The sequence below is a fragment of the Aethalodelphis obliquidens genome, unplaced genomic scaffold, assembly GCF_003676395.1.
Source record: "Aethalodelphis obliquidens isolate GAN/ISIS:26980383/991018 unplaced genomic scaffold, ASM367639v1 scaffold53, whole genome shotgun sequence".
Taxonomy (NCBI): domain Eukaryota; kingdom Metazoa; phylum Chordata; class Mammalia; order Artiodactyla; family Delphinidae; genus Aethalodelphis; species Aethalodelphis obliquidens.
In genome coordinates this window covers 3,976,985-3,988,462 of record NW_020837997.1, presented here as the reverse complement: position 1 = coordinate 3,988,462, position 11,478 = coordinate 3,976,985, and the positions used below count along the sequence as shown (strand labels likewise).

Below are 11,478 nucleotides of genomic sequence, written 5' to 3'. Positions count from 1 at the left end.
GTGAGGTTCTAACCTCCCTCTGCAACACATTCAGCACTTGGACAGGCCAAGCTCGGAACCCAGAGAGCTCTGCATATTTCCTAGTTTTGCAAGTGCCCCCATGTTTCTGTGGTCTCGCAGCTTCACATTTTGACACCTCAGGCACTGAAGGGAGTTTTGAGATCGATGCCATTCTTCCCGTTTCAATAATATGCAAAATACCAGCATGCCTTCCTCTCATAGTGTCAGATATGAGGAAGTTCAATCCAAATCATTACAAATACTGACTCGGGTCACCCTCGGGATTCTGCACCACACAGGTCATAGCCAGGGTCTGACCTGCAGCCTGGCTCTCATACTGTTACTGTCCTTCCTCTCAAAAGGTGCTCGCTCACTACAGCTCAGGAACTGTACAATAGATAGGCATGAAAGCTAAGAGCCACAGTCAGAGATTTCTTGCCTTCTTGACAGCCAAACACTAGAAAAAACTATTTCCTGTCAGAAATTACAGAGTGTGGGGTGTGGGTGCATTTTTATAACTTTGGCAAGCTGCATGTGATGACCTCAGGCCAGGGAACCCAGGCCCGGGCTTCTGGACGACTTCCCCCTCCCCACCGATGCTCAGTGAGGAGCTCTCTACCCTTTCCTGCCCTTGCCGCTTGGTCATCCTCAGCAGCCCACCCCTGACTGGCTTCCCATCAGGAGGAGTGTGGCCCACAGCCCAAGAGAGGCCCTGGGAGCCAAAGTGGGAAAGGGGCTGGGACCAGCTGTGAGCATCAGGTGGGCCCCGAACACTGGCCAAGGTTTCTGGAGGGGCGCGGGTGCCAGGCCCCATCCAGCAGAGGGGCTGCTGGGGTCACATGGAATCCTTGAGACAATTTGAGGCAACACGAAGGGGAGCACTCTTGACTTGTGATTTACTGGGGATGTTTCTTGCCGGGGCTCAGGGCGAGGGTCTCTGTGTCCTCCATGACTGAGAGAAGTGCTAAGGGCGCTCCGGCTCTGCTGTAACTGGGTCTTCAAGAACCTGATCCAGCACTGAGCATTACTGGGTGTCCCCCAGTTGTATCTCCAGCCCCAGCGTTGTTAGGGGACTTCAGTTTCAACTGGAATCAGGCGGGACATCACACCTCCAACCAGGGGGCTCCCATTGCCCCAGCCAGGTTGGGATGAGTTCAGAGGTCCAAGAGACCCCTGGGCAGGGGCGTCATTGGGTCGTAGAACGTAAAAGGTTTGGGACAGGCTCCTCAGGCCAGGCAGACTCTGTGGACTCACTGCAAGGGGAGTGTGCTGGGGTTTGGGGACCCCGCAAAGATATGGGGAGGGGAACCCTGGCTGGGATGGAGTCATTTCGGCAGGTCACTCAGGAGGTCCTGGCTCAGCCGCATATCCAGCCGCTCAGGCAGGGGGCGTGGTCCGCGCTCCCCTGCCGAGAGGGTGCGGCCCACCAGCAGAGGCGTGGTTGGGGGCGGGGCCTCCGCGAGGCGGGGCGACGAGGAACCCGGGCAGCGGCGGCCGCAGCAGGAAATCGGGGCTGGGCCCCGCTGGCGCCGGCGCGCGATTCCATCCCAATCCCCGTCCCAGCCGAGCGATCCTAGGGCCGGACCATGGACTCAACAGAGCCGGGTAGGCAGCCCGGGATACGGGATCAGAGAGGGGCCTCCCCCGACAGTATCCTACTTCCTAAATCAATGAGGGGCCCCGCCTATCCCTCTCCGTCCAGAGAGCCGGGAGAGGAGTTCCTGAATGGGGAGGACACGGGCATGCTCCACTGTGGGAACCCCCAAGCTGAGGAGGACCCAGGACACCAGTCCCTGATCCCCCCTCCCCCTTTGGAGTCTTCACCCCGGATGCCTGGGGGAGGGGGCCCAGGAAGGGGAAGTGGCCGCTTCTGCTTCTGATATTTGTGATGGGGGCAGGGTGTCACGACAGCTGATGGAGAGGGCAACGCGGCAGGATCCCCACCCGGCTACTCCATTGCCCGGGGAGGGGGACATGCTGATCTGGGCTCCCTAGAAGTGGTGCCTGCGACAGAAATGTGGCAAGGTCCGACTTCGTTTCCGCCTGTCTTTGTGTCTCTGCTTTGCATATTGATTGTCATTTGGTCTTTATGCCTCTTGTGGTTTCAGGCTGGCTGTGTGTGTTTCTGTGGCAGGCCATGTGCCGTTCTGTCCCACGTGTATTTCCATCTGTCTGGGCTGAGGTCCATGTGGTTCCATTGTCAAGCCGGCTCTGTCCCGGGAGACAGTGTGGCTGTATCTAGGATGTCTGTTTTGTCGCTTTGCTTCTGGGCCAATGCATGTGTGGGTGTCTCTGCTCCTCTAAGCAGCTGTCTCTGTGTTGGGTTGTGCCTGAGTCCATCTGCCTGTCCCAAGTCGGGCCCCACCCAAGCCCACACTCCCTCCATCCCAGCTCAGACACCCACGCCATCCTATACTCCCCATGGGAACAGAACTCTCTCTCTCTTCCCTTTCCCTCTCTCCCTCTCTCTCCTCCCCCCCTCCCCGCCCCCGCCCCACCCCGACCCTCCAAACAACCTGCCAAAGTGCTGTGGGTGGAGGGAGGCTTCCATTGGCCCATGTGTGATACTCCCCTCCCCAAGGGCTACCCTCAGCTCCTGAGAGCAGGAAGAGATACAGTGATATCTTCCGGAGCCTGGACAACCTCGAGATCTCACTTGGGAACGTGTGAGTCTGTGCCTGAGTAACCCCAAATTCCACCAGGATCCCCCAAATCCCTAACCATTTAGGTGCCTGAAACCCCATTAGGAACCTGCAACTTCTGGATCCTCAAAACACCTGAATATCCCAAAATTCAACCCCCCAAATCCACCTGAAATCCCCAAAGTGACCCTAGGGCCCCCACGTATCCTTCTTGTGACCCTTGTGACCCCTTAAAACACTTGAGAGCTTTATAATCCCACTCTGAACCCCAAAGTTACCTGGGATCCTTCAAATTCTATCTCAAGTCCCATAAAAAAAAGCTCACATACTTTCCCCTCTAAAGCCTCATCCCTCAGGACTCCTAGATACAATAGACATCACAGAGGTGATATCTAGGACCATCCCCAAACTGCCTTGGGGCCCCCAGCACCCCTAGGTGGGACAGACTGGGTGGAGGGTGGCATCCTGACACCCTTACCTCCCAGGACCCTTGAGATGCTGGCTGGAGACCCTGTGCTTTCAGGAGACCCAGAACCTGACAAGACCCCCACAGCCACTTTGGTGAGGGATGGGACCAAGGGGACAGGGAGGAGGGGACCTCGGAGGAGGGGGTCTGAGGAAGGTGGAGCCCCTGCCCTGCTTGTTCCTGAATGCTGTCTCCCTCCCCCTCAGACGAGTGAAACCAACCGTTGGAGTGGTCCCTCCCCAGAGGATCCTGCACCCCTTACAGGTAGGGGGGCTTTGAGGCCAAGCGAGGTGGTGGGGGGCAGAAAGGAGTCCTTCCATCATCAACTGCCTATTCCATGCACCAGGGACACGGCAGTGCACACAACAGACCTGAACCCCTGTACTCAGGGAGCCCCCAGTCTGAGTGGAGAATCAGTGTAAAACAACCTGGACAAATGAGAACAAGGGGGTGTTTGGGGAAGCCATAGGGTGTAGAACAGGGTCCACTGGTCTGGTTTGAGGGCTCAGGGAAGGCTTCCACGGGAGGGTTCAGAGGTCAGAGTTCCAACCGTCTGCCCCAGGGGAGGAACTGGACTTGCGGCTCATTCGGACCAAGGGGGGTGTGGATGCAGCCCTGGAGTATGCTAAGACCTGGAGCCGCTACGCCAAGGAGCTGCTGGCCTGGACTGAGAAGAGAGCCAGCCATGGTGAGGGCCCCTTCTACCGGGTCCCAGGCCCTGCCCAGACCCTGCAGTGCTCACACCCTGCCTGACTCACACCCCTGCTGTCTGCCCCCAGAGCTGGAGTTTGCCAAAAACATCATGAAGATTGCTGAGGCGGGAAAGGTGTCCATCCACCAGCAGGTAGCCATGAGCTCACCACCCCCCCCCAGAGCCCAGTCTCTCCAGAACCCCAGCCAGATACCCCTAGATCCTCAGCATCCTCCAACACCAGACGGCCTCTCCCCACCCTCAGAGCCACATGCCACTGCAGTACATCTACACCCTGTTTCTGGAGCACGACCTCAGCCTGGGAGCCCTGGCCATGGAGACAGTGGCCCAGCAGAAAAGAGACTACTACCAGGTGAGGGGGTCCTTCATGCATTATTCCCTCCACAACCCCCTGGAGGAAGGCACCGTTACCATCAGCACCATTTGCTGATGAGGAAGCTGAGACCCGGGGATGCTGAGGAACTTGCCCAAGGTTACCCAGCAGAGATTCGAACCAGGCTTCCTGTGCTATTGCGAAACCGTGCTTTTGTTCTTCTGCGGGCCACGGGACGAGGTGCCAAGTGTGCCCAGGAAGAGAGCCTTGGCATCTTTGGGTCTAGGCACAAAGGATGGAGGTGACCACTGAGATTTTCTGGAGACACTGGGCTAGGGGAGGGCAGAGGTCTTCTGGGTGAGAAGACCCAGGAGAGAGAGTGCAGACCCAGAAAAGGATCCAAAGGATGAAAGACATGTGGCCCCAGTGAATGCAATGATCGAGTAGCCCTGAGGCAGCATCCCCATTCCCCATCCTTCCCAGCCCCTGGCTGCCAAACGGACTGAGATTGAGAAGTGGCGGAAGGAGTTTAAAGAGCAGTGGATGAAAGAGCAGAAGCGGATGGTAAGGTCTAGGGTGGGGGGCTGGGGAAGCGGACTGGGGAAGGAGATGAAGAAGCAGTGACCGCGTCCCTCCTCCGCCCACAGAATGAGGCGGTGCAGGCACTGCGGCGGGCCCAGCTCCAGTATGTGCAGCGCAGCGAGGACCTGCGGGTGCGCTCCCAGGCGTCCCCCGAAGACCCGGCCCCCCAGGCCCAGCCGGGACCCAACAAGCAGCAGGAGCGGCGGCGGCGCTCGCGAGAGGAGGCCCAGACCAAGGTGGGGACTCGGCCCCGTGCCCCCCTGTGCTTCGGCACCCCCGGTCCCACGATCTGTCCCACACACGCTCCCTGCCTTTTTCTCTCCAGGCGCTGGAGGCCGAGGCGCTGTACCAGGCCTGCGTCCGCGAGGCCAATGCGCGGCAGCAGGACCTGGAGGCCGCCAAGCAGCGGATCGTATCACACGTGCGCAAACTGGTGCTGCAGGGGGACGAAGTGCTGAGGCGGGTGAGACCCTAACCTGACGGCTGCCCACCACACTCATTCGCCCTGGCTAGGCACCTCCTGCCCCTAAACCACCTCCAGAGCACCAGGACCCGCTCCCTCTTGCTGGACAGTCAGTTCCGCCCCCCAGACCCTGACTGCACTTCCCCCTTGGCCCCCTCCCAGGGGGTCCTACCCCCAAGATGACCCACCCTGGTTCTGACCACACCCCCAACCCCAGCTGCGGGCTCCTGTCCCTAAGCCACCTCCCACTGCCCGGCCCCGCCCCCAAACCTGGACCGAGCTGGTATCTCTCAGGGTCAGGCCATGCCCCAGGCTCCCAGGCCCAGCCCCTCTCTCACCTGAGGCCTCCGCCCCACAGGTGACCCTGGGATTGTTCGGGCTGCGAGGGGCTCAGGCAGAACGCGGCCCCCGCGCCTTCGCCGCCCTGGCCGAGTGCTGCGCGCCCTTTGAGCCGGGCCAGCGATACCAGGAGTTCGTGAGGGCGCTGCGGCCCAACGCCCCACCGCCCCTGCCACCAGCCTTCTCTTTCCAGGAGTTCACGCACGGGTGGGTCCCCAGGAGCGGGGTCAGGTAGGAGCCAAGCAGGTGGGTGGGGTTGTCCCAGTCATGGGAGAGTTGGGAATTTGGGGCTACTGCACTGGGGGCCATGATGCTCATGGCCATAAGGGCTTGCAGACCCAAGTACTTGGAGTTGGGGCCTAAACGGGATGCCAGGGTGATGTCATCCCAGGCAAGTTTCCTGGTTATCAGAGCCCTCAAACCTCTCCTTTCAGTTCCCCTCTGGACACAAGAAAGAAGCTCTCTGGAGCCCCACCTCCACCGCTGGATGAGAGTGCAGCTGAGCCAGGCCCTTGGGAGGACACTGGCACAGGCTGGCAGGGTGAGTGCCGTGAAGGGCAGGCAGGAGTGGTGCTGGGGCAGGAGGCCATACCTAACTGACCTGTCCCCTCCTAGGAACTCTGGGCCCCACTCTGGCCAGTGATGTGGACAGCATGGGTGGTGGCAGCGAGCCTCGGTCCCAGGACTCTCCCACTTCCAGCCCAGGTGGGACCATCCTCCAGCCCCTGGCCAGGCTCTGACCCTCAGTCTCAAACCCATTCTTTGACCTCTGACCTACCCTGCAACCCTGACCTGTTTTCTCAACCTCTGACCCATTCTCTTGATCCAACTTCTGAACCACCCCCCAGGTTCTTCAACCCCTAACTCCTGACCTGTCTGACCCACCCCCTCCTGACCTCTGACCCTTTCCCCAAGGGCATCTGTGGGTGGTTTTGGAAGGCCAAAAACCAGGAATGTTTCCTTAGCCTTGGAGCCTCCCCATGACCTCTGTGACCCCCAACCTCTGTAACCCTCTGACTCCAGGCTCTGGCACGAGGCGGCTGGTGAAGGTCTCGTCCACAGGCACCGAATCTTCAGATGACTTGGAGGAGCGAGACCCTGGTGAGGCTGGAAGCAGGTAGGGGTGGGGTGGGGGTGGACTAGGCACTCCTGACCCTGTCTCCCTGCAGACCTGGGAGATGGGCTGGAGAACGGGCCAGGCACCCCGTTCAAGAAGTGGACACTGTCCAACGCGGCCCAGACCCACCGGCTGCGGCGGCTGCGGGGCCCAGCCAAGTGCCGAGAGTGCGAGGCTTTCATGGTCAGCGGAACCGAGTGCGAGGAGGTGTGGCCTGGGCCGATGACCTAATGACCTCTGCTGAACCCCAGTGACCTCTCTGACCCCAGGCATCTCTCTGACCTGAGATCCCTAAGACCTTCCCACCCCTGGGACCTGCCCTGATCTGATGATCTCCTATGAGCCCCCTGCTCCCTGAGGATCCCTGTGACCTTCTCTTCCCCCACTGACCCCCGATGACCTCCCTGACCCTGTGACCTTTCCCTCAGTGCTTTCTGACCTGCCACAAGCGCTGCCTGGAGACTCTACTGATCCTTTGCGGACATAAGCGGCTCCCAGCCCGGACCCCCCTCTTTGGGGTCAACTTCCTGCAACTGCCAAGGGACTTCCCGGAGGAGGTGCCCCTTGTGATCACCAGGTGCACCACCGAGATAGAACAGCGCGCCCTGAGTGTGCAGGTGCCACCTTGACCCTTGACCACCCCCAAGAGTGAGTGACCCAGCCCTCTCAATGGCCAGATTGCAAGCCAGCTGTCCAACTTCCCACCCCTGCCCTTCAGGGCATTTATAGGGTCAGCGGGTCCCGGGTCCGCGTGGAACGGCTGTGCCAGGCTTTTGAGAACGGCCGAGCATTGGTTGACCTGTCAGGGAACTCGCCTCACGATGTCTCGAGTGTTCTCAAGCGATTCCTCCAGGAGGTGGGTGCTCAGCAGCTCAGGAGTCAGAGGCCGGGTGGGCTCAGACTGAGGACCCTCTGTAGCCCACCCACACCCATGTCCCCCCTGCCATTCCACCCCCAGCTCACTGACCCTGTGGTCCCCTTCCACCTCTACGACGCCTTCATCTCTCTGGCTAAGACCCTGCATGCAGACCCTGGGCACGACCCTGGGACCCCCAGCCCCAGCCCTGAGGTTATCCGCTCGCTGAAGAACCTCTTGGTGCAGCTGCCTGACTCTAACTACAACACCCTGCAGCACCTGGTGGCCCATCTATTCAGGTGTGCACTGTCCTTGACCTTGACACATGACTTCTGACCTGAGGCACGGATCCAGGACTCCTTCCTTGGACATGTGACCACTGACCCCTGACCTCTGACCTTTGAATGTGTTTTCTGAGCTCTGAAACTTAATACATGACTCCTGACTTTGTATGCTGACCCCTGACCCCCATTGCCAGGCATGTGGCTGCTGGTCGTACCCAATGACTGGGACCACTTACCCATGACTTGGGCAAGCTGCCACTAGCCTGGCTTGCAGATCCTACCCGATGACCAATAACCATACCCTCTGTGCCCTGACCCTTCTCCTCACACTGTCCCCAGGGTGGCTGCACAGTATGAGGAGAACAAGATGTCTGCCAACAACCTGGGCATTGTGTTTGGGCCGACACTGTTGCGGCTGCCGGACGGTCCAGGGGTAGCCAGCGCCGGCCCCGTCACCTGCCTGCTAGACTCCGTGCACCAGGCCCAGCTCATCGAGTTCCTCATTGTACACTATGAGCAGATCTTCGGGGTTGATGACCTCTTCCTGGCCACTGAGCCCCTGCCCCGAGACCCCAGCCCACCCCCTACGACCCTCCCAACCAGCCCCCAGCCACCATACTCACAACCTGCCCTGGATGCCCTGCCCATATCCCTAGCCTCGGACCCCAACCCAGACACCATGCCCCTTAGTGCCCTGGAGAAGCATCCCGAGACCACGCCCACAGAGGTAAGGAATCTGCTGGGCCCACAGACATGGGGAGAGCCTTCTCTCCATTTAATCCTCTCTCTCTCCTGTCTTCCTTCCTTCCTTTCCCTTGAAATTTGTCTATTTCATTCCCTTTCTCCTTTCCTTATTTACACTGCACTCATTCTGAAAGGAAAGGTAAGGAATGGAGTGGTGGGAAATAATGGAGTAACAACAGGGTAGAGCCTTGCAGAGATACTAACATGAGTACCATTCATTCCTTCAACAGAATATTTATTGAACACCTACTATGTGCCAAGCGTTGCTCTAGGCATTGTTCTAGGCATCAGTTAGCAAAATATTCAAAGACTCCATCCTCTTGGTTGCCTACCTTCTAGTGGGAAAGAAACCAACAATAAACAAGAAATATGATACAAAGTCAGTTATACAGGATGTTACAAGGTGATGAATACTATAGAAAAAAGAAAGGGTAGGGTAAAGTAGGGGACATCAAGGGCACCAAGGTGAGAGGTGGTGGGCAGTTTGTAGCAGTAAATAGGATGTTGTGAGTGGGTCTCATGGAGAAGATGGGTTTGAGCAAAGACTGGAAGGATGTGAGGGGGGAGTAAGCCAGGTGGAGATCAGGGGAAGGGTGTTCCAGGCAAAGGGAACAGCCAGTACAAAGGCCCTGAGGTGGGACCATGCCTGGTGTATTCAGGGCAGAGCCCCATGCTGTAATGAATGAGTGAGGGGAAGGTGGAAGGAAGTGAGGCCAAAGAGGACTGTGCAAGCCTCCATAGACTGCACGCCTACAATGCAGGAGTGCTTGCATAGTAATTGCCCTAAGAGGTAAATACTGTTAATGAAAACCATTTACAGATGAGACTCTTAGGGGAGGCTTTCTGACCCTCAGATCCTGATACACTTACCATTCCCGAGAGCTAGGATCTCCCCTGCAGCACCCCAGAGCTGGGAAAGCTGCTGCTGGTGAGGTGTGGGACTCTGAGAACTGGAATACCTCAGAAAGTGCTCCGGACACAGAGAAAGAATTCCAACTGCTATTAGCATTTAGCGAAAGGATGAACTAAAAGATATTCAGATAAGCTAAAAAGCAGGCCTGAAATTGCAGAAAGTAGAGCAGGATGAAGACCGGTAGTTCACCCATTCCTGATGCAGAGAAGGCTGTCACTTTCCGGGCTGGTCCTCTGTTGAACAAAGGCATTCCTGCCCTCACAGAGCCCACAGTTGAGATTAATGACACTGCTCTTCACAGGAGGACAAGCAGTACACTCTCAAGGGCATCATCTCTCCCCAGATACCAGAACTGCAAGGGAACTTTTGCATGTCTGCGAGTCTCAAAGAACTGGCATTTTATTGCTGGAGGTCTCATTCTTGGGTTTCTTCTTGCAGATTCCAACTCTGCAGAGGGACCAGGAAGAGGAAGTAACCAAAGACACCAAAAATGAGGGAGAGGAAGGTGAGTGTGTTGTGGGGTAGCCCAGGGGTTCTGGGGTTGCCCCTGCTTTGGGGTAGCTTGGCTGAATGATGACAATGGGGGAGGGGTGTATCCAGAGGACTTAGGGGTGCTCAGCATTGACCACTCTATCCCACAGTGTCCAGCCAAGGCCCTGAGGACTCACCCCTGGGGACACAGTCCCGTGGCCACTTCAGCCGCCAGCCAGTGAAGTATCCCCGGGGGGGTGTACGGCCTGTCACCCACCAGCTGTCCTGCTTGGCCGTGGTGGCTTCCAAATTGTGCGAGGAGACCCCTGTCACATCAGTGCCCCAAGGGAGCTTGCGGAGGCCAAGACCCGGCCCTGCCGCCACCTCCCGTGAGGGCAGCCCTCTGCGCCGCACCCCACTGCCCAAGCATTTTGAGATCACGCAGGAGACGGCCCGGCTACTCTCCAAGCTGCACAACGAGTCTGTGCCCAAGGCCACCTGCTGCCCAGGCACCCAGCCTGAGGAAGCTGAGGACCATTTCTGACTATCCCAGCACTCTGACCAAGAAGCCCAGGACTGAGAAGATGGACCCAACATCCCAGGAGTTCAATGTTGGGGTGTCTGGAGAGTTCCTATGGGGAAAGACTACATGGCCTAGGGGAGAACTAAAACCCTTCAGCAGCAATGTACCAGGATCCCCCCCCCCCACTAGACACAGGTCAATGTCAAGTGACAGGGCCACTCAGGTTCAGAGGTCACTCAGGGTCAATACAGATCATGGGGTCCTTGAGGTCCACCCTAGTCTCTGACCCCTAGGATAGGGGTGCTTTTTGCTACTTTGGTTGTTGCCACTCCCCCATCTCTGTCTGCCTCCTTAGCTGATCCCAAGTGACCACATATTGGAGGATGTGGGCAACCCAGACTCAACATCCTGCCTGGGGTCTGGTGGCCTCTGAATAAACTGTGTCCTTTATAACCTTGAGTGTCTTTCTTTGCCAGGGAAGGGTGACAGGGGAGGTCGGTGAGGCAGCATCTTTTTGCCCCATTTTACCGACCAGGGAAATCAAAGCCCCCTTTCTTTCATCTCAGAACACCCCGAGCACCTACATGCAGTAGAGGCTGGGCCTGGGCACCTGGCTGAGTCACACCGGGCCGGCCCTCCCGGAGCTCAGCGTGCGATCCGGTCCTGCACAATCAAACAAACATAACTAAGTGCAGATAACCGAGACAATGGGGCTGTGTGCTCTCGGTCGTGGGAGTCCAGGGCCGCCACAGGCGTGGGCCGGGCAGGGAACAGCGCTGCCGGGGGCTGGATTTCGAGAAACCTGAGTGCGGCCAGAGTCAGCTGAGGCCAGAGGTCTGCGGGTCAAGGAAGGCTGCGTCGCGCGGTAGCTCTAAGCCGGCGAAGCCAAGGAGGGGCTGGGGTCGTGGCGGTGGGAGCCGGGTCGGATCAGGGCGTGGCTTAGAACTCGGCGACGGATTGGACACGAGGGAGCGGGCGGGGTGGGGCCGGGGCAGGGGCGCAGACCCTGAGACCACCCGGAGGTGGGCCCGGGCGGCGCCAGGTCACGGCGGG

At 58.5% G+C, this 11,478-nt stretch overlaps 1 protein-coding gene across 6 annotated transcripts; it reads left to right on the top strand.

Annotated features, from left to right (window-relative positions):
- Positions 1 to 1,476: 1,476 nt before the first annotated feature.
- Positions 1,477 to 10,878, top strand: GMIP (GEM interacting protein). Of its 6 annotated transcripts, none has more exons than XM_027084842.1 (21): positions 1,477 to 1,605; positions 2,582 to 2,666; positions 3,128 to 3,203; positions 3,315 to 3,372; positions 3,671 to 3,796; positions 3,888 to 3,952; positions 4,065 to 4,172; positions 4,617 to 4,697; positions 4,781 to 4,951; positions 5,041 to 5,178; positions 5,537 to 5,724; positions 5,952 to 6,058; positions 6,133 to 6,222; positions 6,541 to 6,618; positions 6,687 to 6,841; positions 7,063 to 7,251; positions 7,353 to 7,490; positions 7,593 to 7,789; positions 8,114 to 8,501; positions 9,870 to 9,936; positions 10,073 to 10,878. In XM_027084842.1, exons 1-21 carry the CDS (start codon positions 1,587 to 1,589, stop codon positions 10,444 to 10,446), a joined length of 2,898 nt encoding a protein of 965 aa, XP_026940643.1. In that variant the 5' UTR covers positions 1,477 to 1,586; the 3' UTR covers positions 10,447 to 10,878. The 6 variants fall into 6 exon arrangements, with proteins under 6 accessions (XP_026940643.1, XP_026940641.1, XP_026940639.1 ...); XM_027084840.1 differs by having other exon boundaries at positions 5,537 to 5,748; XM_027084838.1 differs by having other exon boundaries at positions 1,490 to 1,605; positions 2,526 to 2,664; positions 5,537 to 5,748.
- Positions 10,879 to 11,478: the final 600 nt, after the last annotated feature.